The 25,995-nt window shown below is 40.7% G+C and overlaps 1 protein-coding gene across 1 annotated transcript in view; it reads right to left on the bottom strand.

Moving 5' to 3' along the window:
* The window catches only part of LOC105035256 (putative SWI/SNF-related matrix-associated actin-dependent regulator of chromatin subfamily A member 3-like 1), a 28,703-nt gene extending 8,814 nt beyond the window's left edge, over positions 1-19,889 (bottom strand). The window contains exons 1-2 of the mRNA XM_010910756.4: positions 18,379-19,889; positions 13,242-13,548 (exon numbers count right to left, since the gene is read on the bottom strand). Of these exons, the coding sequence (XP_010909058.1) occupies positions 13,242-13,548; positions 18,379-19,866 (1,795 nt within the window). The 5' untranslated portion in view covers positions 19,867-19,889. The remainder of the gene's footprint in view (positions 1-13,241; positions 13,549-18,378) is intronic.
* Positions 19,890-25,995: the final 6,106 nt, after the last annotated feature.

Raw genomic sequence — 25,995 nt, 5'->3', positions numbered from 1 at the left:
AGCCAGGTAAATAAAGATTTGCTTACCTCAAGGAAGGACCCCAAAGAGTCCCAGGCCCGCTGCTCAGGATCGACGCGATCGATCCTCTCGATGACGTCGGGCAGAATGCAGCCGTCGATCAACCGCCTGATCAAGTCCCTGTCATTGAAGGGATTCTCCGGCCCCTCTTCGGAGCAGAGGGACTCGTCAGCGGCAGCTCGACGGCTACTCACCCTGCGGGCCACTGATTTCCTTCTCTTCCCCCTCTCGGTCACGGGCGCCTTCGTGGAGCGGACCCCCGAAACAGGGGCCCCAGTCGGCGGACTCCTCGAGGAGGCCCGGGGAGCCGTTGCCTCGGCATCCGAGGGAATGTCAATCGCTGGAGCCGTCTGGGCGGGTGCGGCCAAGCTCGACTCCTCCACCCTGGCCCTCTTTGCCGATCCGGAGGTCGCGACACCCTTTCTTTTGTGGGCCCTGAGGCCCCTGGCAAGCATCCGCGCTGCTTCGGCGTCCATTCCTTTAAAAAAAAAAAAAAAAAAAGGAGAGAAGAAGAAAAAGAAGCAAACCAATCAATCGAGAGTCGAAAATCGATAAAAAAAAAAAAGAAGAAAAAAAAAGAGAAAAAAAAAGAGAAGAAGAAAGAGGAGAAAAGGAGAGAGAAGGAAGAAGAGTAAAAAAAGAGAAAGAAAAAGAAGAGGGGCAGAAGAAAAGAAGATAAGGGAAGAGATGAAGTACTCGCAGGATCCTGGGGGCTCAGGCCAATGTTGAACAAAAATTGCTCCCTCAGAAGATTGGGAAGGAAAGGAGCGGAGTAGGCAAGAAGCTTCCGGGCAGCCTGGAGGTCATCCTCCCCCAGGCTGGGAGCCCGGCGGACAGAATCCCTCAGAGAGCCCCAAGGGGGCAGGCCCAGCCTCAAGGTCGGGCAATGGACGAAGAGGTATTTCCCCTTCCAATTATGGATTGAAGAAGGGGCACCTTTCAGCAACCCCTTCTTGCCGAACTGGGGGGAGAAGTACCACCAGTCCTTCGCCGAAGGATGGCGCTTGAAAGTATAGAAGTGCCTAAACAGGGAGAGGGACGGTTGGACCTCGACTATGTGGCAAAGAGAGAGAAATCCTATCAAAAATCTAAAAGAATTCGGGGCCACAGAAGCCAAGGAGATGTCTAAGAAGCAGAAGAGGGCGACAACAAAGGAAGGAAGTGGAAGCCGGAGTCCGGCACGGAACGCCTCCTGATACAGACAAAAATGACCGGATGGGGGAGTGCTAGCCCGGTCAGAAGGGCTAGGCAGCTCCAGATCGTACTCCGGAGGAACTCCATACTAAACCCTTATCAGAAGGAGTTCCTTCGGAGTCAGGGAACATGGAATGGCGCCCGGTGCAAAAATCGGACGGAGCCCAACCCCAGATGCGGGTTCGTCTACAGAGCAAGGGACCTGGGGGTTTGAGGCGGAAGAACTCCCGGAACTGCAAGGAGCAGAAGAGTCGGACGACATTTCGAGTAGCTTCGAATGAGGGCTCCAAAGATCCCGAAGAAGGCGGACAGGATGAGGGGCGAGGGGTCACAGGAAACTAACTCGGAGGAATACAAAAATAATGGCAGAGAAGAAGTCCCTAAGCGGTGGGAAGAAGGTTGAAGGTGCTGGAACTAACCTAGGTCGCTCTGAGGGACCAGAGGGACGAAGACAGGGACGATTTGGAGGGCGCCAACGGCTCGAGAAGATACCAACTGAAACAGGGCTCTCGAAGGGAAGGCAAACACTGATAAAACTCTGAAACGGAATAGGGCCCCTAAAGGTGGAAGGACGGGTTTAAATAGACCCTGGGATCCGGCGCCATGATGATCGCGAATCCCCCCAGGCCAGCCCGCGCCCGACACGTGTCCCACTCCCCCCGACGGGCGGCTAAAAGCGGCTGACGAATCGGCAGAGCCATTATGGCGCCGTACCTGGGCCAGTGTACCGGCGAGAATTTCGAAGGGTCCCTTCGTATCGCCCCGATTCGAAAAGACTCCAGCACGCGCACATTTAATGCCAAAATATATGGGGGCGGCCGTGCGCAGGATTCGAGGGGACAACTTCGGCTATGCCAATCTCTCTGTACTTCCTTCATTCGAAATTCAAACTCGAAAGTAGGGAGACTGGTGTTGGGTATAAAATACCCACAGCCGAAGTTCTCAGCAGAATCAACTCCGAGAGGACTCCGCCCGGACTCCCACGGGAGCCAGGCTCCATCGCCAACTTCGACTGCCGGTAAGATCCGTCCGGACTCCTACGGGAGCCGGACTTCGCACCTGACTTTGATTGCAGGGGACTCCGCCCGGACTCCTACGGGAGCCGGGCTCCGCCCGCGACTTCAACTCCGAGAGGACTCCGCCCGGACTCCCACGGGAGCCGAGCTCCGCCCACGACTCCAACCTCAAGGGGGACTCCGCCCAGACTCCCACGGGAGCCAGGCTCCGTCGCCAACTTCGACTGCCGGTAAGATCCGTCCGGACTCCTATGGGAGCCGGACTTCGCACCTGACTTTGATTGCAGGGGACTCCGCCCGGACTCCTACGGGAGAAGGGCTCCGCCCGCGACTTCAACTCTGAGAGGACTCCGTCCGAACTCCCACGGGAGCCGGGCTCTGCCCACGACTCCAACCTCAAGGGGGACTCCGCCCGGACTCCCACGGGAGCCGGGCTCCGTCGCCAACTTCGACTGCCGGTAAGATCCGTCCGGACTCCTACGGGAGCCGGACTTCGCACCTGACTTTGATTGCAGGGGACTCTGCCCGGACTCCTACGGGAGCCGGGCTCCACCCGCGACTTCAACTCCGAGAGGACTCCACCCGGACTCCCACAGGAGCCGGGCTCCGTCGCCAACTCCGACTGCCGGTAAGATCCGTCCGGACTCCTACGGGAGCCGAACTTCGCACCTGACTTTAATTGCAAGGGACTCCGCCCAGACTCCTACGGGAGCCGGGCTCCGCCCGCGACTTCAACTCCGAGAGGACTCCGCCCGGACTCCCACGGGAGCCGGACTCCGCCCACGACTCCAACCTCAAGGGGGACTCCGCCCGGACTCCCATGGGAGCCAGGCTCCGTCGCCAACTTCGACTGCCGGTAAGATCCGTCCGGACTCCTACGGGAGCCGGACTTCGCACCTGACTTTAATTGCAGGAGACTCCGCCCGGACTCCTACGGGAGCCGGGCTCCGCCCGCGACTTCAACTCCGAGAGGACTCCGCCCGGACTCCCACGGGAGCCGGGCTCCACCCACGACTCCAACCGCAAGGAGGACTCCGCCCGGACTCCTACGGAAGCCGGACTCCGTCATCAGCTCCGACCGCTGCCGAACTTCAGCCGACGGATCTGCACTCCCAGGCAGGCCACAATAACGGCCACGATCCTGCTCCACTTCCTGCGGCGGATTCCGCGCAGCTCCATCACTCCCTGACAGGCCGCAGTAACGGTCACAGCACTGCTCCACTTCCTACGACGGATCCCGCGCAGCTCCACTACTCCCTGGCAGGCCACAATAACGGCCACGATCCTGCTCCACTTCCTGCGACGGATACCGCGCGATTCTCCCATCCGCTGGCAAGTCGCGACAACAGACGCCGCTCCACTCCCCGCGGCAGACTCCACGTGGCACGCCCCGGTGATAGCCACGGGTCCACTCCACTACTCTTCGCAGCAAACTCCGCCTGACCCTGGGCAGCCCACTGCCAGACGGTTACAAATGTCGCTATCAGGCTACTGCCCCCTCCGCCTATAAAAGGGGGCCCCAGATACGTTATTCAATAAGCTCTAGTTTTTTACCTAAAAACTCTGCTAAATTCTCCGTTCGAGCACTCCATTCTTGTTGAGGCAGAGAACTGACTTGAGCGTCGGAGGGTCTTGCCGGAGCAATCCCACCTCCGGTTTAGACTTCCTTTGCAGGTCCCGGCGGCGACCACGACTCCCTCGACTCCAGCTTCTCCGACGCAAGCGGATTTTTGCACCAACAGTCCAAAACTAAGTTCCAGTGTTCAAATGGACGACAATGATAATGTAGTTGGACCATGGGTAGACCAGGAGCCTCTCATTCTGCTATTTATGAAGTCCTGGGAACAAAAAATTGGTTGGTATTCCTGGATCATACATGAACCTGGGTATTAAACCCAATATGTATCCAAAATAAAAACCCATGAGTTGGGCATCTATCCCAAATCAGGTCCTAACTTTCAATTGGGCCAGGCTTGAGCCACAAAATTTAGTTCAAAGAGTTTACCCTTAAAATTAGGGCCTGGCCTGACCTAACCTAGATCCATCAGGTGATGGGTTGGTTGCAAGTTCAAATCTTGGACCAAAGTTAATTCAGAAAAGGTATTTGTCATGCTAGACCTGGACCAAGACCTGCCTACTCGTAGCTATATGAAGGTCCCAAAATCATCATTGAATCTTTAAACAGTTAATAGTGTTGTAAGTCTAGGAAGGTCTCAGGTGACGGCAAAAGAAGAGTGCACTGGCCAAACATCATTGTATCTTCAGTTCCAAACCCAATTCCTTGTATCATCCCAACAAGATCATATGGAATTCCTCAAACTCCTAATGCCATCTTCAACTACCTGGTTTCTACAATTCGGTGTACTAACTGCTACTAGTTTTAGGTTAAATTTAATCAGTAAATTACCAATTACCTTATTTTGTTCAAACTACTAGAATGCCCAGTATGTCTCCTAGAAGTCCACCAACCTTGTGATTGTTTCACTTTTCAATATCGTATATTTCCACCCCATCTCAACAAACTAATGGCGGCCGATAGTGAGCACCACATGGATCGGATTTGAGAGAGCCGAACAAGAAAAAGTCATGTAACTCTTATCAGACAAAGTGGAGCTAAGCAAGGAAACAAAGACCAACGGATAGGATTTGGCCAACATACAGACAAGCAAGCCAAAGACTTAAAATCATATACCAGTACACATAGCAAGTCAAACGCAAGACATGACCCAATTTGCAGTTACATTGCATTGGGGATTGTGGAAGGATCATGGAAGTCGTCAAAATTTCTACATATCGTGGTGATAGGGATGGTTACAGGGATCAGTGATTGTACTACGGTTATTTTATTTCAATTATACTTCAAGTTACTATGTCTTTGCATAAATATTAGAATTTTACTTTGTATCGAGATCTTTGGACAATTAATCCAATCAAATTATCTTTATCTTTACCTTAGTCTTTATCCTAAGTGCTAGTGCTACATCCGTACCGTAGTCTCTGCAGCCTAGCATTATACCTCTATCCATTTCCATCTAGCTTAAATGGTGGTATGATAGTAGTGAAAGTCCTGAAAGGTCAAGGCACCTGGACCATGCCACTCTTTATCCTCCCTTTAACCCATACCTTTCCAACTAGCCCAGCACCAGTGGCACACCCATGCACACATCCAGGCATCACCCAAGCAAACTTGGCAACACACTTTTTTGTCTCGACCAAGTTCCCCAAGGATCCCAAGTTCCCTGCCTCACCTAAACAAGATAGAAATGGTGGCAACAAGCTTTCTGGCATGTCCTCTAGGGCACTACATAGTCATCATTACACTATTCTCAGTGGGATGATGTATAGACATTGTTATACTGTTTCTGGTGGGACAACTAGTAGTTGTTAGGATGCCACCAAGGGAAAAGGTAGAAGTTTCAATAGTCAGACAATCAGGTTGTCTGTCGTTTCATGCTGAGGAGCCTCCACATTCTCAACAAAGGCCTCTAGGTTTCCTTCCTTCTATAGGTTTCCTTCCTCAGCCGCATAGAGATCTAAAGACTTTAGCTATCGTGCGGATTCTTGCCCTTAAAGGAAACTTGCCCCATAAGGGCATTCCTCCTAAGTAGAGATGACCCTTTATCGGCCAGTTGTCTCCATGATGCAATTGCATAGATCAACATCCACATGGACAAAAGTCAATGCAACCTTTTCAAGGCGGTCGTTAGTCAATTGGGCACAATATTGATGCCATTCATGGAGTAGAACAAGGTTTATTGACTTCAATCTTGAAGCAGGTCAATTGACTAGTTGCGATGCTTATCAATCACTTCCAATTGTTACAATCCACTCTGGCATACGGTGCAACGAATGGAACCAATCATGTTTCAAAACATCAATCTTCATAGTATCGGAATGTTAGGTTGCTACAAAGATCTATTTTAAAAAACTTCCAACCTATGACGAGGGTAAGACTGAATTCTATCGTGATGAGAACTCAAGTCTTTAACACTGAGGTAACAAGGAGATTACAACAGGAGCGAGCACTCCCAATAATCAAGTTGACCCATTGCTCAATAATGCTACAATTCCTGCACAATCATCAAGTGAGCCTAGGGTGGACCATAACCATCCTAATCCTCAAAATCCCATGCAAAGAAATGCTAGTGACGCTTCACCAACTACAGTCCTAGCCACAGAAGTAGGCCGTCATGTCGGGGTGAGTGATCAAATCATTCAGGCTCTAGGATAGCCCAAGCCCACACCAAGAGCTGAGAGGCAATCCGAATGGGTCCCGTCACTTTCACCACAACAACCTGTAGCACCAAATTTATATGTTTTGGAAGACAATCTTAGCATACACTGCCTTTACCTCTGTAATCAGCGACGCAAAAATTTTATACCGAGAGATAACCATACTACAATTAGGGCACCTTCTAGGTATACAACAACCCTCTCTACCAGCCGATGCTGGGATCTGCACTTCCTGGTCAACCTACCATCCAAGGAACCAAGAAAGGGAACCTAAACATGGCATAGTTCACTGAGATGGTATGAGACCAATTGGGATGTACATATTGGCTTGCATTAGGGAAGGTATAGCCATATCCTAATTGCTACGATCAAGTATACAAGTTTCTGCAAGGCTATAAAGTTCCAGAATTCTCGAGGTTTTCAAAGGATGATAACTTGCCTACAATGGAACATTTTAGCCGGTTCATAGTACAATGTAGTGAAGCTAGCGGCAATCATTTCCTCAAACTTTGCTTGTTCATTGATTCATTCATAGTTTCTACCTTCACTTAGTATGTCAATTTGCCCCCGATTTCTATTCATACTTGGCAAGATCTGGAGTCTCAATTCCATGCATGGTTTTACTGGACTGAGCCTGAAGTATCAGCAGCTAGCCTGGCTAGGTTGGTTCAATAGCCTAGTGAGTCCGCCGAGTAGCTCATGGCTCGATTCAAGAGAGGGAATCATTGTTATATTTCTCTTAAAGAAGTCGCATATGTAAAGAAAATGTAGAACAGCCCAAAATTTTTGAATTGAGAAAGAAATTTGCAAGGCAAGAATTTACCAACCTCTCTAATTGATGACATAAGCAGTGAATTATGAAACCATATTGCAGGAAGAGGAGCAGAGAAAAGCATCCATTTCTGGAACCCTAACCACGAGATTTTGACCTTTGTGGCCGATGATTTCAAACAATGCAATCTCAAAGGAGAGGACTGCAAGAGATTAATGTGGCAGAGATTCCTGCAAGGAAGCCATATGTTTGCAAAGTGTTGAGCAGGCTGATTCCTCAGAATCCGCCAATGCCTGGACAGCCAATCCTAAAAGCAGACATTAAACACTTTCGATGTAAGGAAGACTGAGCAGATTTTCAAACATCTGCTCAAGAATAGGCAGATTCAACTTCCCAAAGGACATAAAATTCCTGTACCAAAGAGCCAAGGGACAAGAGAATATTACAAGTAAAATAACAAATAGAGTCATCATACTGCTAAATGCGTTATCATGTGGAACACCATTAAAAACACAATTATGGATGGAAGATTGAAATTTCCAGAGGACAAACATGTGATACTGGTGGACGGAGATTCTTTCCTAGAAGTGGAGATAAATGTAGCTTCAGTGGTGGATCTAAGGTCTTTGATAATGAAGAAAGTACAGTAGATCGATATGGATAGCTTATCGGTCAAACATCAGCTTGGCTTCATACCTGGACAGAGAAAAATAGATGAAACCAAGCAATATGGGTCGATACGGGTAAGTATGCATGCCAGTTCACCTGAGCATGCCTTCATATGCTTTGGAGACAGATGTTAAATTGTGAACCATTCTAGTTTATGGGTCACACCTAGATGTCACGCTATTAGCATGCATTGAACCCTCAAGATCTTTTCATTTTCCTATTTCATCTATTTGATTTGTTTGAATATTCTTCCATAGTCTGCATGATAAGACCTACTGGTAGCCCGCTGCACTTCTTATACGAAGGTGATGCCTTTATGCATCCTCATCAGCCCTTGCTACCTATGGCAACCCAATCCCTTTTACATGAACTGGTTACCCATAATTCTATATGCAATGCTCCTTTAACCACAAATTTCAGCTTCCTTGGGTCATTTAATCATTTTATGTGACCCAACCTTAGGATAATCTTGAATAAAATCCACACTTCACCACCCCTTGCTTTTTTTTCGTTTTACCATCCCCTTGATATTTGTAACCATCTTCCATAATGCATACGGACCTATTATTTAAAAGCTATTTGTTTCTCTTCTTGCGAATTCCACCACCTAGTCCTTGAGTTTCTATTTTCTTTAATCCTTCTCTTCCATTTTCTAATAGATACATCCAAAACTACCAATCTATTGGCTGGTTAAACTCTCACCCAATATAACTTTAGAACCTTTATATAAAACTCGATCAATTTTTCTAATAAGAATGAAATCTTTCTAGAAAGGCTTTTTCATCAAGCTTCCTAATTCTCTTTTATCTTTACCTATATTTTCTATATCCTTTCCTTGTCTTTTCTTTAATCGCTCACTTCTTTACATCCTTTGCTTGTTTTCTTAGTTGTCTATGATTAAGTTTGCCAAATATTCTTACAATTATTGATTTTAACATCTATTCAATATATTTCTCTTGATATTTAATATCCAGTCTTACATACACAACTGTTTAGACATCAATCTATTTGCTACCCATAGGTAAAAGTTTGACATTGTTGAGCATGAATCTCATGTATATTTATTCCTATCATGGAATTGTGGTGTACGAATTTCAGATTGGTAATCAAAACCCTAATTCCTCTTGCTATTGTGGTATGAGATCCTAAGAAATCTTATTTTAGTAGTTCCAACACTTCATATTTCTTGTTGGATTTTTTGCAACCTATGCAAACATATTTCGAACTCTAAAGGACCTCCATATTTGCTTTTGTGCAGTCCTAATCCTAGGCTGCATCACTTGTTGTCTAGGCAATCACCTGGTGTTCAGGTGCCAGGAGCTACCTGATTGTCTACTTGTGGCCAACAATGTTTTAAACCTTGTTCGTGCGTAATCATTGACTGAGATTCAATCTAACACAAATGCTTTGTTCTCCCATGGTCACTGGAATTACTAAATCACTCTAGCCTATATAGCTGTAAGAAATTCATGGCCATTATGGCCCTAAATCATGTAAAACACATTGACTGAAAGAAAAACAAAACAGAAAAATACTAGGCAAACATAAATATGAGAATTTCAAAATCATATTCAGAATTGGAGATGTGCTTGTATGGTGTTATGTGAATGACACATACCTTCAATATTTATAGGAAAATACTATAAAATGACAATAATCTACAATTTTATGATTTGGTTTGTTGGGCACTAAACTGGAACCAAGAAATAGCTTGGATACAACAAAAATAAGAATGTTGAGATAGATGTGTGGTAAAACAAACAAAGAATGAAAAATAAGCATATCATAGGAGCTAAAGGAATAGTAAAAATTAAAGACAAAGTGATATCAATTGAGATGCATGTATGATGAAGATTCGAAGGGGCTCCAATAAGGAGAGGCATCTTAATTTGCGTTACATGATATAGAAAGGGGAAGAAAGAAATGATAGGCAGACCTAGCAAATGAGGATCCGTACAGTTGATCTCCAAAATTTCATAAAAAGGTGGGTGATTATGGTTATGGTATGGTCAAATCAATTTCATAATGAAATTTCTAAACACAAAAATTGCTTGAGCTATAGGTTTTCCATATCTAATCATGTCTTTGCCATAATATGTAGTGGTTGTATGATGATTTCCATGATAGGCAACCTAAGCCTAACCCATGCTTCGATCTAGCAAAGAAGTCAGCTCCCTATCCACCATAAGGGCATCATGGACGATGTGGATTCATTCCAAACTTACTGAATCTAGAATATGATCCTAGAATACAACATATGCCCTTTGAGTTAAAGGGCCACCTGTAGGTTATGCACCTAAAATATCTTATTCCTCATCCCAAAAGTGGCTTCCTGAGATGAATTACCAATGTTGATCAATTAAGGCAATAATTGATATGCCATAGTAGTGAATGTTCAACCATGCAGCCATTTGGCTAGAAAAGGGGAACCTAGGCTAAAAGTCACCTTGAGGCAAAAGTGGCTTTCAGCAATTTTGAACTAAAATGGCTGAAGGTGGCTTTGGATCCCAAGGGAGCTAAGGTCACTTTCAAGTGACCACTGAACCTAGAGAATGCCACCAAGTTGCAGTGCAGTGGGTTATATTATTATTGATCAATATCAAATTATTATTACTAAAATAATACTATAATATATTATCTTAAAACATAACAATTTTATTTATATTTTATTGCAATAGTATAATTATTGATAATATTATTATATATGATTATAATATATATTATATTATATTATTATAATAATGCTGAAACCTAAATGTAAAGTCAGCAACACTTCTAAATGCCACTAATTCCCATCGCATCCATCTTTAGGACAAAATAGTTACCAGTTTTCGCTTCTCGATAAGTGAAAGATTTGTCCCCAAGTGTACGTTGAAAGCTTCTATCATAGAACTAATTTGACAGAGCTTGATAGTCTTAAGAAAGGTCTGGGTTGAGGGTTCTATCTGTAAAAGATAAGGAAGAAGAATAGAATCCAATTTATGTGTTCATGCTAATAGAAGAGCAGATCCTATACACCAAGACCCTAGTTGTTTTTTCAATCGAGATGAGAAGTCAAAATATAATAACATCTTATTATTGAATTAAATTATTCAATTATTAAATTATTTAACAATCCTTACTAATAAAAAATAATTATTATTAGATATAATACTAATAATAATTATTATAACAAAATTACTGTTAAAAGTATCATAAATGTTACTTAAACATTAAGAAAATAATTAATAACAAAATATTATAATTAATAATAAAATTGCCGACTTCATTTGTAAATGGCGAAATAACAAATGAAAAAGAGGTTAAAGCCCCTATTTCACTTGGGAAGAGGGCGGAACACCTCCTCCGGCTTTCTAGCAAGCTCAGCAACAACACGGCCTTTCGGTGGCCTCTGTAAACCCTCTCTTCTAAGGCTGGCAAACTATAACCCAACCCGCCAATACAATCCGTATTCGATCCGTCATAAGCAAGTTTGGATTTAGACAAAATGGATTTAGATCATAAATAGATCAATCTGTTTAACCCATTTAATATTTGAGTCGGATTTAGATCTCAAATATCAGACCCGTTTAACATATTTAATATTTAGGTCAAGTTGAGTCAAATAACCCATTTAATCCGTTTAATCTATTTAATCCATTTAATTCGTTTAAGATCTATTTAACCTATTTAAAAGCTGTTTAACTTGTTTCCGACCTGTTTAACCCATTAAAAACTCATTTTACATATTTAACCTGTTCAACCTACCTTGATTTATTTAATAAATAGATTAAGCAGGTCAGGTCGGATCACCTATTTAATAAACAGATCTAGTTCAGATTTGAATTTTTGACCTGTTTAATAAACAGGTCAGGTTCAAGTTGATGATTTTTTGATCTGACCCACATCGATCTAATCCGTAACCGATCCAACCCGATTGCCACCCCTACTCTCTCCCTCTCCCTTTCCTTCTCTCCTCCCCCCTCTATTCCTCTTTCCTCCTCCCTCTCCCCCCTCCTTCGCCAATTTCTCTTTTCGATTGCCAGAACCATTCTGATCCGCTGCCAACATGGCTCAATATGTCCCATTCTGGGCAATTCAGGATGGTTCTACAATCCTTGCTTCCACAGTAATCAAGTGTAAATTTGTATCAAGAGTTTCACTATATTATTAACTTGTGGACTATATGAACATATCAATTTATACATGCCCAGAACATTTGAAATGTCCTCAATTATTTTTCAAAAACAACTTACATGTGATGACCTAGAAGACCATCACCAAGACAGTATGCTGATAAACAAAGCTGTATAATGGTTTAAGTACCCAGGTCCTAGAGACAAATCTTTCTATAGCTTCATTCCAGAAGATTTTTACTCATAATCACAAACTCCACAATAATCAACAAATTTTATGCCATTAAAGTTGTGAAATGTTTGTTCATTGACTACCAATTTAGTAAAATTCAATGTTGGGTGCTCTTTTACTATCGGAAGCCTGCCTAAAATCAACCATGTAATTTATTCCTTAGGGCTTTGGACCACCATTTTAGCTTTTTTTACACAAAACCAAAATCTCAGACATAACAAAAACTGAATAAATATGAAAAGTCCAAAAACTAATAAAGCAAAACAAAAGATAAACAATAAAAGATCCATAAAAGGCTACTATGGATATGTAGTACTTGGTATTGGCATGCAAATACTTTAAATTGATGTACAAAGGGTCAAGATTGTGCCAAAAACAAGTTATCTAAGAATTGGCATCTCAATAAAACTAATATAACTGGCTACCACAGAACAACCTAGATCGAGTTGACTGAAGAATTAAAATAAGCCGCACAATTAGAAGCTTTTCAGTTTCTTAGAGACTTATCTCAAATAGGAAGGAAGCTGCTTAAGTCAACCATACATGGTAAACACATTATTACATAAAAGCAGCACAAGGAGTCCTAATTAACAAAGCAATACTCTTAAAAACAACAAAACTGTTAAACAAAAAAAAAAATGAAGAGAAAAATTGTTGTTCCCCAGATAAATCTTCCTAAAAGCGATCTAAATGCCATATACAACATAAAATGGCAAATATAGAGTACAGTTCACAGAATTTGCACCAGGAGTTTAGTCTCCAGAAGAATGTTGGTTTACTTATGTTAATTACATGCACAGCACCACTTTAGCAACTCTTTAAAGATAGTATCATGATCACAATTATAATCAAAAAAATCAAAAGCTATTACATATTTATCATTACAAAGTATCGCCTATAAAAAGACCTATGTGGTTCCAGCAAATGCCTAATATAAAAGATTAACAACCTTTTAAGGAACTTTAAATTAAAAATGAGTGAAAATATGTTACCTTCAAGAGTATCAGATGGAAGGAATGATTTAATGTCTGAAGGACACAATGCCATATCATTACAGATCTGGCGAAGCCGTAATATAATATGAAGTACAGTAGAATAATTGCGTAACACAGTGTCTGCGTCAATGTACTCCCTCACTGTGTTTTGTGCTTCTGATTCCATATGATCATAATATTCACGCTCCTCAGCAGAAAGCTCCACAAGACAAGTTTCAATAGTTTTGGTTGGCAGCCCAACCATGCTCTTGTTTCCGCTCTGGTTATCTTTTGTTCGCCGCAGAGAAATGGTACCCATCAAGGCCTGAAAAGATAATTAAAATACATCTAAGATAACATGAGCTCATAGTCTGAGTACCTATCCTTACCCATTGAGATCAAATTCAGAATGGAAACACCATGCCATCTACATAAAACACAAACAAAGTTCATCCAAAAATTTAGAAAAGAAATGACATCAATTAGGAAAAAACACTGCCATCTGAGGTTCACCTTCTACAAGCATTAAGTACCAAGCATAGCCAAATCCAACTTTGTTGCAAGATTTACTTCCCTGTTTATAAAACCATAACTTTCCACTCAAAACCAGATGCTCCATTAATTTTAACTTGAACAGTAATAACAAAGCATATTTGATTTAAAAGTTATATATAGAAATATTAACAGGTCATTAGGTCTGAATATCTTCTATTTGTTGTTGTTGTGTTTGTTGTTCAGTTTTTTTCAAAAAAAACAAAAAAAAAGAACAATTCTTGTTGTATTCAATCTGGTAGGATGCTAGGTCTGACTATGCAAGTCTTCTCTTCCTTTTTTCCTTTTTCTTCTGTATGGACAAATTAAAGGCAGCCTCCTCTTCTCGCACCACTGCCACCACCTGGCCACCCAGTCCTTGCGAGTACTGTTAGCTGCCAGGATAACAACCTTGCTTCCACCTCCTCCTCTCTCAGGGCAAGGTTTGTCAGTAGAAACAGCAACATATGCAGTTTTCTATTGTGTTGGTTGTGGAGGAGATGGCAAGGTTTCAGGTTCCACTCCATTTGGGTGAGCGGATACTCCATTTTCTCACAACTGCAATAACCATTTCATTTTCTTCAGTTTATCTTTCTTCATGCATTTAGCTACTAGCATGTTAACCAAACATTCCACCAAAAACAAGGATTTGCTGATGACCTCTGTAGAATGGTCTTAGTATTGACTGCACCGTATCCACTACATTATGTATATTTCCAACTAGGGGAATTTTCTGTTCTTATGGGTTTCTAGCATCCTAATAGCTACTGTGTCTCTTTACATTAATTGGCGAACCTAATATTTTGATTATAAAGTTGCAACATATTGAAGAAATTTAGAATTGTTTTATTCTTTCTTCATATTCTTAATTTGAAGTAGAAGCTTGCATCAATACAAACTACGTCTACTTCTCTTAGGTATTCCAAATAAAATAAGAATTTGAAACGTAATTAGATAAGAAATTGATCACATTTGCCAACCATGGTTTCTCTCTGGAAAGGGCAGAAAAGTTGTACTTGTCAAATATTTTAAAATATAGTTTTGCCTTTTCATTAAAAAAAAGTAGTAAATTTGATGAATTTTTTTTTATTTCCTTGACTGTGAAATTAATCATAACTATTATGTTATCACTTTTTGTTAGGCTTTCTTCAAACATAATTTACAATTGGCCATAATCTTGATGTGTATCACTTTTGAAATATTTTGCTTCATGTTTCCCAGCTCTTGAGTAAAAGTAACAATATCGTACATAACTAGTAGCATTGCCAAAGCATACCCAGTTATCTGTTTAGTACACATATACATTAGCCAGAAGGAAAACAGTACAATGAGATTGCAAATGGGGGCATTAGCTTGCGACCATGATTTGCAAAGCACAGAGTTACATTATGAACATTTTTACATATAAAATATAGGGCTATTGCCAACCCTATATATACACTTTGAAGAAAAACTTAATGCTACAAATAAACTTCTCGAATGCAAATGTGCATAATGGTTAAGGAATATCATTTTCATTTTTCATGTTAACTAAAAAACATGATCTGAGGTTGATTTTTTCTGATAACATGACCCAGACAACTGCCTTGGATGTCAAGGCACCTTGCCTCAGGCCTAGGCAAGTTAGGCAAGAGGTAAGGTCGACAGGTATTATGCCAACTTACAAACAGGCAACTGGGATCAAGTGTGCTTTTCATTTCTCTCATGTATAGCAGTTGTCAAGACAAAAATAGAGAGGCTATGAAATGAGACCAATGTGAGGAAAAAAGGATAGAGATACCAACTGGCTGTACAGACTTGGTTTGTGGCATGAATTACAGGTGGCACAAGTGTTAGAACAATTTCATTTGCTCCCCTTAATCGCCTCATCCTCCTCTTCCTACAACTGATCCTTCCCTCCCTCCTCTTCCTCTTGACCTCCCCTTTAATGATGATTGATGACTACAAGAGACAATACCATCATTGCCGTAGCAATTATTGTCTTTGCTATGGGAACAATAAACAGAAGACAAAAGGAAGAATAAGGAAAGAAATGATTGAAAGAAGTTATATCTTCCTCCATGTTTCCTAAAACCCGCATCTGTGTGTCTTGTTGGATACTAATTTACCACTCAATTCCTAAAAAAACATTGTTAAGCTCTTTATTTGAGCTAAAGACACTACTCCACCATGGGTTATTTCTATGCCATCATCCACGGACCACAAGAAACAATTTATATGATTACTATTTTTCAGAAAAAACAAATTAATATCTCTAATCTTGATGCTAACATCATTTTGTGATTTGTGATACACCTGATGAAAGCTAAAGCATATATTAAGGATCCAAACCTCTATTAGGCTATAAAACTTAAGAACTTCAATCAAATGAAAAAAGCTAGGCAGACCCTTTAGACCTAATAATTTAAGGTGTTAATCTTAGTAAATATAATAGAGTACATAGGATTAATTTTGCGCGTCTATTTTATCTCTAGAATTTTCATGGTTTAACTATCAGTTTGGCAATGCCTGCATTTAGGGGAGACTAAGCTAGACCTCTCTAATGACATAAGTTAACTTTTTTAGGCTCCCCTATTACCTAAAACTAGATGAAATACATTCTTCAATTTTAAGGCCTTTCTTCTAAGTAACATGGACTTTAAAATCTTGACAACTTTAGAAAAACTCTAATGCACCACACCATAGGGCTCTTAGAAGAATCTTCTGATTGCTGAATTATGGTTAAGAATTGACATAAGAGCAAAATAAAATGTATTACATAAATATTAGACACTATCAAGGAAATCAACAGCAGCCAAATTTGAAAGGGTTATGCTAATTCTATCACAAGGGTTCAATACCATGAATAAGAAATTTGACTCAAGTTCTTTGACACAACAAAAGTTTCAGCATAGAGAAAGTTATATACCAGTGGCTCTCTATAAATGACCTTAATCCTTCTAATCAAACTTAAAGATAAACCCATAATGCCAAATAACCAATCCTTCTATGCACTATCAACCAAATTGCTGAAGAAGGTCAACTCATTTTCTTTACCCTGTTTATCATCTGCACCATGTTATATCAAGAGATGAATAGATGCACATTGGAAACATTTTCTGGTTAAATTACATCTCAACATTCAAATCTTACATTTTTGGATGTATATGACTTTCCAGATTAGCGTTCACCGTACTGTCCCATACCAGATGGTATAGGACGCACTGTACCGTACCATACTGATACGTTGAACCATCCTGTACCAACACAAGCATATCATACCATACCTCATACCGATACTATATGAGATTTTACTGGTACAAGGTCCGGTACTAAGACGGCAAATCTTATTCCAGATTTTAGCAAGACCTCCACTTAGGTTTGTCACTTGCTAAGGCACTTTAATATGCCCCTTAACTATCTTATATGAACAACAAATGCATGGACTATGAAAAATAGATCAACTTCACCCCATCGTAGGTGCCATATTTAAAATCAAAAGTTTGATGAACCAACCAGCAAGGCGAATAAGAGCAATAGCATGCAGATGCTCTTATCTGAAGCAAATAAGGTGCTTGCCTACATATGTTATATCATGCATCAAGCAAAAAGAAAATTCACCATAGTTTTTTTTTTTTTTTAATTGAATGGGGCATCAGTAGTGATTAAATAAAAGTGTACACTTTGCTGAAATGGAAAATAGACCAAAGAACCAGAGGAGCTTGGGAGTCACGGTTTGAGATTCCTTACTGCTCGGTAAGGTATTAAGAATAAGTAATTCCAAGGTGTTTAGGTCTAATTCCAAGGATAAACATGGATAAAAAACAGCCTCAGGAAAAGTAGTTCTTTATCGGTCAGGAAGCACATTATTCCTTGTAAGTTTGATCAAATTAGATGGACAGCAGGTGATAGAACAACCACCTCTCTCACGGGGGACTGCCAACAATTAGTGCAATATTTATCTCTTAAAGGCCTGTTTTTATGAACATATGTGTGGATGCAAAAAAGCTTAATGTGCTATTTCAGGTAAAAAATCATATGTCAAACTCTTATACATGCTATCAAGATGTGTTGCATAGAGTAAATGAAATTTCAGCACTTCTTCCTTTTCAGAACATGCAATAAGTCAAAAGTGACTGATGGCAATGGTAAGAGATGTACTTTTAACCATTTACAGGAAAATAAAGATGCTCTAAAGTACAAGAAGGATTATAAGGATTTGGTTGGAGAGGCATGGGGATGTGCAGTAGTAATATAAGTCCTCAAAATCTGTTTCCAGTTGCAACTCACTTGAAATGCAAAAAAAACTAGCTTAGAGAAATTTATTCAAGTCTAAATTAGCAACCTGTGAAGTTTTACTTACAATTCCATCACAGAGTCAATTAAAAAAAAAATGCAGGAACTTAAATAATGTGAATGGTAATGATCTGCAGTTTAAAAAGGACCATATAGAAATTATAACATGCTAATTTTATAATCCATTAGAGCAACCCCATAAGGATTAAAATCAAGCGAAAAACATCTAAAGATAAATCTGGGTTTTGAACACCGTCTACAAACTGCTGTTGCATCAACAAACCTAGAAACCCAAGCAAATAAAGTTAGAAAGGAAATAGAAGCATGGTAAGTTACCAAGCTAACTTACTTGTAGACGTGATAATCCATGTTTACTCCCCTGTGCTAATGGGCGTTGGACTAATGTCTGCCAATAGTACTTAATTGAAAATGGCTGAAATCTTAAGAAAGCCATGAGCGAGAATAAATCGAAGGAACTGTTCTGAATGGGTGTCCCTGTTACTGCCCACCTCCTCTCCGCCTTCAAAGCAATGACAGCTTTCGTCTGCTGAGCCGCAAAATTCTTGATCAAATGAGCCTCATCTAATATAACTCTCAACCACTCTATCTCCTTCATAGGTGACTCAGGATCGCTAAACTCTGCAGCCAAAGTACTGTAGGTTGTCAGCACAATATCATACCTCAGAAGCTCCTTTGTCTCCCTCGTACGTTCCCCATGGTACAAGTAGACCTTTAAACTACCAGGCCTCGTGTGTTCTTCCAACTGAGTTATCCATGACGAAAATACCGAAGGTGGACACACAACTAACGTCGTCTTCGGGCCTAAAACTTCAGTACTCCGAACCCCATCATCAAGTTTTCGTCTTTTACGAGCACGCCCAGCATTTTTACCGGAATTCGATTTCTTCTGACGACCCGAAGTTATCGACGTTTCATCCTCTCCTTCTAAACTGTTCACAGAGGAAATGCTGGTACTACCAGGCCCGTTACTGGCAATGAGAGAGAGCAAAGTGAGGGTCTTACCCAAACCCATGTCATCCGCGAAGATCCCACCCCTCAGCGGCTCCGGCCGCTCGTGGCTCTGGTAATTCGTCAGCACATTCACGAATTTCCCGCTCCGCTCCTCCCAAAATGGCGGCAAATCGGATGAATTTTCCCTTCGGACCAACCACCCCAACCCTTCCTTCTGGTGCGCATAGAGCTCTGAGACGACGACCTCCTTCGGGGGTTCAAGCTGGACGCTTTTCTCCTCGTCCTCTGTACCGACGAGAGCAAATATATCGTCGATCCGCCGAGCACCGTTCCCGGCCTTGGATTTGGAATTGGAATTCCTCTCCTGGACGATGGCCGCCTCAGAAAGGGCGAACTGGGGGTCGGACTCGTCGATGAGCTGGAGGTCCCCTCGGTCGAGGGCGTCGCGGACGAGGGGGATGGCGTCGGGGCGGGCGAAGATGTGGACTTGGCAAGGAAGGCGGTAGGGATTGCGGTTCTTGGGGGGTTTGGGGACGATGCCCTCGACGGAGAGGAGGCGGGAGTCGAGAAGCGGGGCGATGACGGCGGCGACGGAGCGCTCGATGTGGCCGACCTGGGCCATGCGGGTGTTGAGGACCTTAATGGCGTTGGCATCGTGGGGGTTGAAGGGCTCGCGGACGAGACCGACCATCTCGCGGCCGCTGATGGTGCCGGAGTAGTAGCGGAGGCCGACGATGTTGGCGATGACGAAGCCGGCGAGGTAGGAGGATGAGGAGGAGGAGAGATCCTGGGAGTCGGGGCCTCCGCCGGAGTCGTCGTCGTCGACCTCGAGGTACTGCTGCCAGAGATCGTCGTCTTCTTCCATCGCGAATGGGGGGGGGGGGGGGGGTTGGGGGACGCCGGGGGGAAGACGGTAGGGCGGGGTATGGAGAGAGATTTGAATAGGCGGTGGAAAGCAAGATGAACCACCAAAAGTTCTTTTTTCTTTGTTTTTCTTGGACCCATGCGTTACTTCCTGAAGAAGGTAATAGCCAAAGACTAACACGTGTACCAGAAATATTGATGGAGTCGGCTAATAACCTGCACCATGCTAACGTAAATTTTTTTTTACATAATAAAATTTTTAAAATATAATATATTAAAATTTATTGGTAATATTATTTTTTTTATTATTGGTATTATAGTAGCCAAAGATGATCTAACTAAGCCATCGAGTTGATTGGTATATTGAAGAGCTCGATGAATAGGGCTGGAAGTGGATCAGACTACATTTCTATCAAAATCTAGTCTGAAATATTTTCGAGCTTCCAACCAAACTTAGATTTGAAATTTTTTTTAGAAATTCAGATTTGAACCCAGTCCAACCTAATCGAATTAGCTCAATCTAGTTTTCAGCCATACCAACTCCCTTCCCTCTCTTGAAAAATTTTTAAAAAAAAAACTTTAAGCCCTAACATCCATATCCTTAGCAAATCCTCCCAAGCTCCTCCACCTCCCTCTACTTGGGGCTTCTGCGCACCCCCCTCCTGCCTCTGGCACCACCGGTGGCTCCTCCGCCTCTCTCCACCTATGACTCCTCCACCCTCGATCCCCCTCCCACCCCCATTTCCCTGCACCCATAGTTTCTTCGTGCCACACCCCCTTCCTCCCTCGATACCTGTGGTTCTCAACATCGACACCCTGGCCCGCCAGCCTCGAGCGACCGCCATTGCGGCCACTGCCATAGGAGATGAGATTGGAACTCTAGGGGGAGAGAGATTAGGACTCAAAAGAGGGCCGCAAAACCTAGGAGGATCCGAGGAGCTCATCAAAATTGTCAATGATGAGGAAACATCGAACGATGGGAAGAGAGATTTTTAATCACCTTTTTTTTTGGATAGACGAACAGACGAGATTTGGAAAGAGGAATTTATCAAGCGTTTCATCTTCGAGTTCATGAACTAGTTAATTGACTCAAGCCAACTCATAAATAGCTAAACCCATCTAAGATCGGGCTTGATCAAGCTATTAATCGAGCTTTTCAGGCGATTGATCGAACTAAAATTCGAACTCGGGCCCGGATCCGATTAAAGGTATATTCGAGCCCAGCTGAAAGATAAATAGGCCCTATAATTAGGCCCAAACTCAGTTTAAACTATTTCGGACCTAGTCTGAAGCCCGATCCGAAATCGGACCGGCCCGATGGGCCTTGAGCCATCCAAGCCCAGTTCTAACCCAATCGATGGGAGGATAAATGGATTAAAGGAGTTGTCGAAGATCTCACGCACCTCTTTAAATGATCGATGATGATCGTTGGGACTTGGATGTGCTCGGATCTTCAATCCAATGCCTAACTTGGTCCTGAAACACCAAAGAGAAGAAAGGCCACTTATTGGAGGTGAAGGAAATTCTAGGGCATGCATGCTAGATCAACAAAAAAAATTTTATGCAGCGGAAGAGATCTAATCTAGTATGCATCTTTGAGGTCACATCTCATAAGGCTAGATCTATTATCTCTTTAAGATCAAAACATAAAATAAATCTAACATAACCATGAAGATCAAATCTTCACCTTAGCATAGGTAGATATTCATCATGATTCAATGATCGTGGATATCTTTTTAGATTTTTGAAAAGTTGCACATATGTTCGATCTCTATAGTTATCAACGGAAAAAAAATCTAAGATGCTCCTCTTGATTTTCTTCTCTAAGAAATTAGCATGCACCTTGCAAAGAGTAAAGGAAAGAAGGAAGAGAGAACTCCTCTCTTGACGAGGAGGTGGGCGCCCAACTCCTTTGGGCATTGAGATGGAAGACACCCAACCTTTTGGACGTGAGGGAGAGAGAGAAAGAAGAGGGGCATGAGGCTAGGGAGAGGAGGCGTAGATTTTGGTTCTCCAAAGTTAGAATTTTCATATTTCATCTCAAGAGGTTTAAATAGAACCAAAAAAACTCCTAAAAAGTTTCAGACTATAACTCATTCAAAGCCTTGACTCTTGATTTCCCACCAAACTTGGTATGCTTATCAATTTGAGCCGCCCCTCCCTCTTATCTCATGCACAAAATCAGATAGGGTGTGTGCCCCATCCTCCTCTCCACCTTCTCATCTTGTAGCACAAGATAAGGAGGTGTCAACAATTGGCACCCCTTTGGATCTAATCCAAATTGGCACAAGCCCATTTCCTCCATAATTAATTCAGATGGTAGCTCAACTCTTAGTGCCCCCATCTATGTGCTTTTGACTTGGTCCAATCCCTATTCTATAGGAATTTCAAGTCTCAAGATGATTTGAGTTAACTATGTGCTAGCATGGTATTCTTAAATCCAATAGAATTTCATAAATCCTAATCCAATAGAATTTCATAAATCCTAATCCAATTAAAACTACATGAATCCAATTGCAAATCCTAGACCAATTTTTTTTGTGTGCGACCCCATATGTTCAATTCTATCTGATAATAAGATATATTATGATTTCTATCATCAATATCATGAAAACCCTTTTCAATGGATTGGAATATTTTCTAATTCGACCAATTGAGAATTATTAATCATCTAAATAATTCTCATTGATCCCACGATCCATCAATGACACCATCAGTATGTAGTGGCAACCCAGCAGAATTAAATGAATGAATCTTTAGGTGCAGTTTTTATTAGATGTATGTCCTAAAAGTTAATTATTGATCGACACATGTAATTTTTCTAGTGACATAATTTTATAATTAAACTTTTGAAATTAATCAGATTACTTTTGCTGTATGAAAAATTTTAAAATCCATGCATGAACTGCCCTAGCTTTCCTTCTATTGGTATAGAGCATAGGTTCTTTTTGACATGATCATATATGCATAAAGATCTAAAAATAATTTATTTCAGATCGCATGTGCTGGTTATAAAGTTGTCCTACTATAAGGGATTACAGTAAAGAGGTTGTCCTAATACGTGCTGATTTAAAATCTTAAATTATAAATATATTTAGATGAGATCTAAAAAAGTTTATGATTTATTATCTGATTTTTAATCTAAAATTAATAGATTAATAATTTGATTTCAGTGAAGTATGAGATATTTTTGATCTGATTTAGATGTGATCTAAAGTAGTGATCGGATCTAAAATTTAATTTATTCATATATGATATGTTAGATTAGATTTATTATTTATTAGTAGCTAAGTACTTAGATTGTGCATCACCTGATTGTTCAGTCATAAGAGCAAGTAGGGTTTAAAGATCCTCTCTTTCCATTCGATGAAATTCTCTTATGACATGAAGAGGTGCCACTATGAAGTTTCATGAAGAAGAACCATGAACAAAAATTGTATATGTTTCATATTTTAGATTGAGATCCTATGATACATATGTTAGATATGTATTTTTGATTTATTTTGGATCTAGAATTTATATATGTGATATATGTGTTTTGTAGAATTTACATCTAAAAACTTAATTTCTGCAAAATCTTAGATTCAAAACCTTAAGATCTGATCTTAAACATTGAAACTGTTTATGCAAAATATCCTGATCTGAAATTCAATAATGAGTTGCTGGTATGTCTGTTGAGAGAACTCAATTTTGATTGGAGTCGACTCGAGATCCTTTTGAGTTGGTTTGGTCTGCTAATGAGCCGACTCGATTTAGCAGACCCAGAAATTGGTTTCTGTGTTTAGCTGATCAAAATTATGCAGACTCAGAAAATTTTTTTTTGTTCATCTCAGGGTGAGTCGACTCAAATTTTTAGATAGAATTATTTTACATAAATTTTAATGTAAAGGAGTTTACATTTGAAATTATTTTATCTTTCTATACTTAATTAAGAATTAAGAGTTGAAACTTTAGATCTAGAATTATGAATTTAAGATCTAAAGACATTTCATAAGACATGGGGCTATGGGTTAGTTTAAATCAGGTCAATTAACTGGATTAGACCTAGGGTTAGAATCAAATATGAACTAAATTAAGAAATTGACTAAATATAACCAAGAGTTGAATTAGATTAAATCAAAATTTTTTTAGATCAAACTCAATAGTTGTAGTTGATCAAAGTCTATGATTTTGATTACACTAAATAAACATGATCGTAGCTTAATGATTGAGCTCGAGTCTTTAGGTAGATCAAATCAAAATTGATAAACTAATTGATATCTACAATAAGTTTGGTATTTCAATCAGTAATTTTTAATTGACAGTCTGCTTACCTAGTCATTTCGATGGTGTTTAAGGCAAGCTTTGATAGATCCTCCCACTGATCTTATTTACCTAACCAATGTGATCAATCAACTTTTGATTAGGTTGCTCATCGATTCGAGCTAACCCATGCCTCTTAGGTTAGTCAGTCATATGATTATGCTGACTAATTAAAATAAGATCTGAATCCCCTTTGTCCACTCATGACTTGGTGAAGTCAGTGAGAGGATCTTAAGTTAATCAGTATGACTGATTTAAGTGCCTCTTAATTAGCTTAGTCTTAAATCCTTTTCAAAGACTTGATGAAGTTAGTGAGAGGATTGTTGATTGTTGGTTAATCTCTTTTTTAAATACATAACTAAATTCTCTAAATTATTAGGTAGTTAAAATAAAATAATTATGGGGATAACTACTTCATAGCCTCTCATTAAGATGGATGGTGATGGGTCCAATATATTAGATTAGCATTGGAGGCGCCTTATGCCTGGTACTTATCTGGATATTGGAATTATCATTTATTATATGATGACTCTACTGTACTATCTGATAAATGGTTGGGTTAGCTAGAGCTCTACTCAGACCTAATTATTCATTAGTTAGATTCACTGAGTATGCTCATGTTAATGGTTGGACCTAATCAGAACTTTTAGTGCCATATGCCTGCTGAAGAGGTGCTTGGAGCAAGATTAATACTAGAAATTATTTTAAAAAATAATTGATTAAGAATCTACCCATAGATGCATATAGATCGGCTGAGCAAACTCAGACTCGTGTGCAGTCTATGTGGATTCTAGTACTTACTAAGGAATTAAGATACTTCTTCGAATTGGATGTAGAGGCTATCAATTCGTATAAAATAGTGGAAGAATCTTTAGACTAAAATCTAAATCTTTAGACTTAAATAATTTATATACTAATAGGTCATATATTTTCTTTTCAGTAATGGCTAGTAAATTGTTGCTCCACTCACTATTAGATGGTGACCAGCTTATGGGATCCAACTTCAATAACTAGTATCAGAAGTTGAACATTGTTCTTGAGCCTGATATGGTCAAAAAATCAAAAGCAGATCAGAATCAGGCAGAGTACTTCTTTTGTAAGAAGTTGGATTATTAGAAGAGAAATTTGTTAGAAGATTGAGTAGGATTGCATGCATAGATTTCAAAACTTATCAGAGTAGCAGCAGAAACAATCTAGGTTAAATCCTTTAACCCCACATGCAATAGATCTAATCTATATCTACCCGAGTCCTAGATTTAAGATATGTATATAATCTGAAAATTAAAATAAAATTAAGATTAGATCTCAATACCTTGCATGGGTTGAAATACACCACAACTGATAATCTTAGATCTTAAGATTTCGGAGCCGTATATATGTCCGATCTCTACAGATATCCACCGGGATCAACTTTGAACTTTTCTTCTCATTGTAGATCCTTCTTCTCCAAGTAGAATCTTAGCCTTTTGAACCTTTGATCACATATTGATCTTTGACTGCGGTGTCAACACTTGAACTATAGCCTTTTTCCCTTTTTGCTTGATGTAGAAGAAACCACCCTTCACCTTGGCATGTGGGAGGATGGGATGCCCAACACTTGGGTGTAAGAAAGAGAGGAAGAAGGGGTGGCATGGAGAAGGAGATTAGAAGGTGATTTGAATTCTCAAAATTCTATATTCTGCTTAAACCCTAAGAGACCATCTCCTTAAATAGGCCTTTCTTGATTCCAAATCGTTATCCAATTAGACTAAAAAGGTTAGATCTTATCTCATAAGGTCTCTTATCTTTTAATCTAATTTTTTTTCTAAGAAAATCAGATCTAATTGAA

The sequence above is a fragment of the Elaeis guineensis genome, chromosome 1 (assembly GCF_000442705.2).
Source record: "Elaeis guineensis isolate ETL-2024a chromosome 1, EG11, whole genome shotgun sequence".
Classification (NCBI taxonomy): Eukaryota; Viridiplantae; Streptophyta; class Magnoliopsida; order Arecales; family Arecaceae; genus Elaeis; species Elaeis guineensis.
Note: the sequence above shows the minus strand (reverse complement) of the source record. Positions and strands in the feature narration are given on the sequence as shown.